At 38.2% G+C, this 3322-nt stretch overlaps 1 protein-coding gene across 3 annotated transcripts in view; it reads left to right on the forward strand.

Moving 5' to 3' along the window:
• The window catches only part of LOC107674073 (phosphatidate phosphatase LPIN1-like), a 30364-nt gene that overhangs the window by 25043 nt on the left and 1999 nt on the right, over positions 1–3322 (forward strand). For all 3 annotated transcript variants that reach the window (XM_016467932.1, XM_016467931.1, XM_016467933.1), the window contains exons 13-17: positions 1138–1230; positions 1398–1459; positions 2273–2411; positions 2501–2649; positions 2742–2828. In XM_016467932.1, coding sequence (XP_016323418.1) covers positions 1138–1230; positions 1398–1459; positions 2273–2411; positions 2501–2649; positions 2742–2828 — 530 coding nt within the window. The remainder of the gene's footprint in view (positions 1–1137; positions 1231–1397; positions 1460–2272; positions 2412–2500; positions 2650–2741; positions 2829–3322) is intronic.

Consider the following 3322-nt stretch of genomic DNA (forward strand, 5'->3'; position numbering starts at 1 on the left):
GTTCAAGTTCTGCTAATTCACAAGCCTAGTGAGAGTCATGCTCGCAAAGAAGGTCAAGTTAACTATTAAACCAACCAAATCAAAACTTTCAAAAACACACAGCAATGTGATTCTTTTATTGAGTGAGAGTCAGTGGGTTTAATCAGTGACATTAACAGATTTACTATTCGGCGTCTTCTCCGCGACCTCCTTCCCTTGGAGTTTTTACACATAAAAGGCAAAAAAACATATTGCATTGTCCAGTTTTCTATCAGAACGATGATCTGAGTTACTATTGCAATTATCGATGCAGTATGAATGACATACACTGGTGACATTTTTCACAATCACGACAAACAATCAAATACTGCCCTAAACTCAATAGCGGAAAGCCAGCGCTATCCTGCAAATATGGCGGATAAACAAAGCAGTTTCCCAGAACTCAACGCGGCGTTACGTCACATTCTCATTCTTTATTGTGTAATTGCAATGATTTTAAATTAAACTAATACCTTTATTTATTTGAGGATGGGATTCATGTGCCCCCTGCAGGTGGATTAAAATAAAGAAACTGTTCATTTGGAAACATCGTCCTGCATATACAATTTTAAAAAATACTGTACTTCACTGGATGTGTCTCACTTTTGAATATTTATAATTATTTGGACACCTTTGCTTTTTTAAGTTTTTATTTAAAACTCAGTACTAATCAAATGAATAGCAAAGTTTAAATAGATAAATGATTAAATACATCACAGTGATAGAAAATACTTTTTTGTTTCTGTAACTGTTTGTCTCCTCAAGTGTTCAGCTAGTGTTTCGTGGCTTTTTAAAGTCCTTGTGTATACTACACCCCGGCTGTCATGGCACTCCAGGGCATTTAAATTTGTCTCTTCCCTCCTCCTTGTTTTTGTTTTTTTAATTGATCTCCCCTCATCCCATCCCATTGTGCGCCATTGCGCTAAGTATTCCTATCTGGGTTATGTCTACTCTGCTCTTGGTTTCTTCACATACTGTTTTCCTAGCGTGTTCGGCTCTAGTCCTGTACGTCTTTGTGAATTTGTGTTGATTTATTAGCTGCATGTTTGTTCAGTCACAGTCATCCTGTCATTTAGTTTTTGAGTTTTGAGTATCAGGGGCTCTGTGCGTTTGCTCCAGGCCACAGTGGAGAACATCATGAATGAGAAGATGCCCAAGAAAGGAGGACGCTGGTGGTTTTCATGGAGGGGAAGAAACAACAGCTCCAAATCAGTATGTTTGCAGTATTGCATATAGGAAATAATTGTGAATTGAATTAAGGGTGAAATGTTACCAGATTTTTTCCAAGACTTTTTGACTTTGCAGGTTTGCAAATATTATGCAAAAAAAAGCATGTAAATCAAAATGTAACTGAATTACTATCATTCCTTCTGCAACAGGAATCAGCATCTGACCAGATTGAAGGTGGAGAGGATTCTATAAGAACAGCATCTGTGAGCAGGTACCTAAAGAATCACATTTAGAAAAACCAAACATCGTTCTGGCTATTAGATGAAAGGCTCATCTTCTGCACTTTTTGAGCATTTTTCAGCTTAAGTTAAGTTATAAATATAATGTTAGGGCCTGTTCACACTAACACAAATGTTTGGCATGAAAATTTGGTTCAGTTTTTGCATTTGATATATCTATTCAGACCAATGCAAAAAACAGCATGGTGTTTATAACACAACACCAAATACAAGAGTACAGAGACAGAAAAGTTATATTTTCGCTTAGCAAAATAGTCAGTTCGTGAGCACCCAAGTGCAAATTTTATTGGGTGGCCAGTTTCTTTGCAGCGCAGTGGAAAAGATATATTTTTTTACCTTCCTTTAAAAAGTGTTGCATTAATGGCATGCAAATATTTGTGTCAGTCTGTAAAGACAAATTAACAGCCATTCATTCAAATTAAAACGTTTATTGCACCGAACTTTCATGTTGGTGTGAACATGTCTTTCATCAACAAGGTCTCTCACATCCAAAAGTTATGATTAAGTTTAACACAAACATATTACTCCATCTCTCAGGTATTTAATTAAACAGACTTAAACAGAATTACAGTTTTTGGTACTGTACCTTTAAGACTTTTATAGACAGTAACTACAAAATCAGGTTTTAGAACAGGAACTAAATTTTAGAATATGAGCTCAGATGCAGAGACAACTGTGTGACTTATCAAACAAAACATATTTTAGAATACTGAGAATGTAGATTATTTATAGAGTACACCACATTTTCATTTTAACTGTGGACTGGCTGGTGATATTTTTCATAGATTAAAGGATGAATCATCATCCAGTGAAGATGACAGTGAAGGTGCTAAACAGAATCCTGTGAGCAATCAGCCTGAAGTTCTCCACAGCACTGGAGGCCACTGCTACAGGAAGACTCTTCGTTTGTCCTCAGAAGAACTAGTAAGCATCTCATTTTCCATAAAGCCTGTAAAGTCAGTCAGTCACAGACAATGCTATGGAAACCCACGCTACAAGCATGTTCTTCACAGGCCAGTCTGCACTTAAAAGATGGCCCCAATGATGTGGTCTTCAGCGTCACCACCCAGTACCAGGGCACTTGCCGCTGTGAGGGCACCATTTATCTGTGGACCTGGGATGACAAGATAGTGATTTCAGATATTGATGGCACCATCACAAGGTGAGACTACTCAAGACAACTTTCTGTGGCAATGTAATGGGTTCGTCGGATGAAAAATGAAGATACAGTCTAAATTGCAAAATCTCCTTCAGGTCTGACACCCTGGGACACATTTTACCCACTCTGGGTAAAGACTGGACCCATCAGGGCATTGCCCGTCTCTACCACAGAGTCAGCCAGTGAGTCCCACACCACATAGAGAGCATGTACATTTATTAAAGGGGTCATAGGATGCCCATTTTCCACAAGTTGATATGATTCTTTAGGGTCTTAATGAAAAGTCTGTAACATAGTTTGGTTAAAATTTCTCAATGGTAGTGTAAAAAACCCCTTTTTTACCCTGTCAAAAAAAAACATTTCTTTTCAGATCAAGCCATTTTTGTAGCATTTTCCTTTAAATGTTAATGAGCTCTGCTGACCCCGCCCCTCTCCTCCAAGCTGCTCGCAGAGAGCCTGTTTACTTTAGCCGCATTCATCGTGAAACTTGCTAATTAGCACATTATTAGGAAATGCGATTTGCAAAGATTCATTACAAAACATTATACTCACTTCTTCTGTAGATGAGACTGGATCATGAATGATTCACGCGAACATAGACGCATTTAGGTAGATGGGGGGAGCATTCCCTTCAGAAACAAACAAAATCCACTGCGAGTTCAGCGGCTCAGATGTC

Source organism: Sinocyclocheilus anshuiensis, unplaced genomic scaffold (assembly GCF_001515605.1).
Source record: "Sinocyclocheilus anshuiensis isolate Anshui unplaced genomic scaffold, SAMN03320099.WGS_v1.1 scaffold544, whole genome shotgun sequence".
NCBI lineage: Eukaryota > Metazoa > Chordata > Actinopteri > Cypriniformes > Cyprinidae > Sinocyclocheilus > Sinocyclocheilus anshuiensis.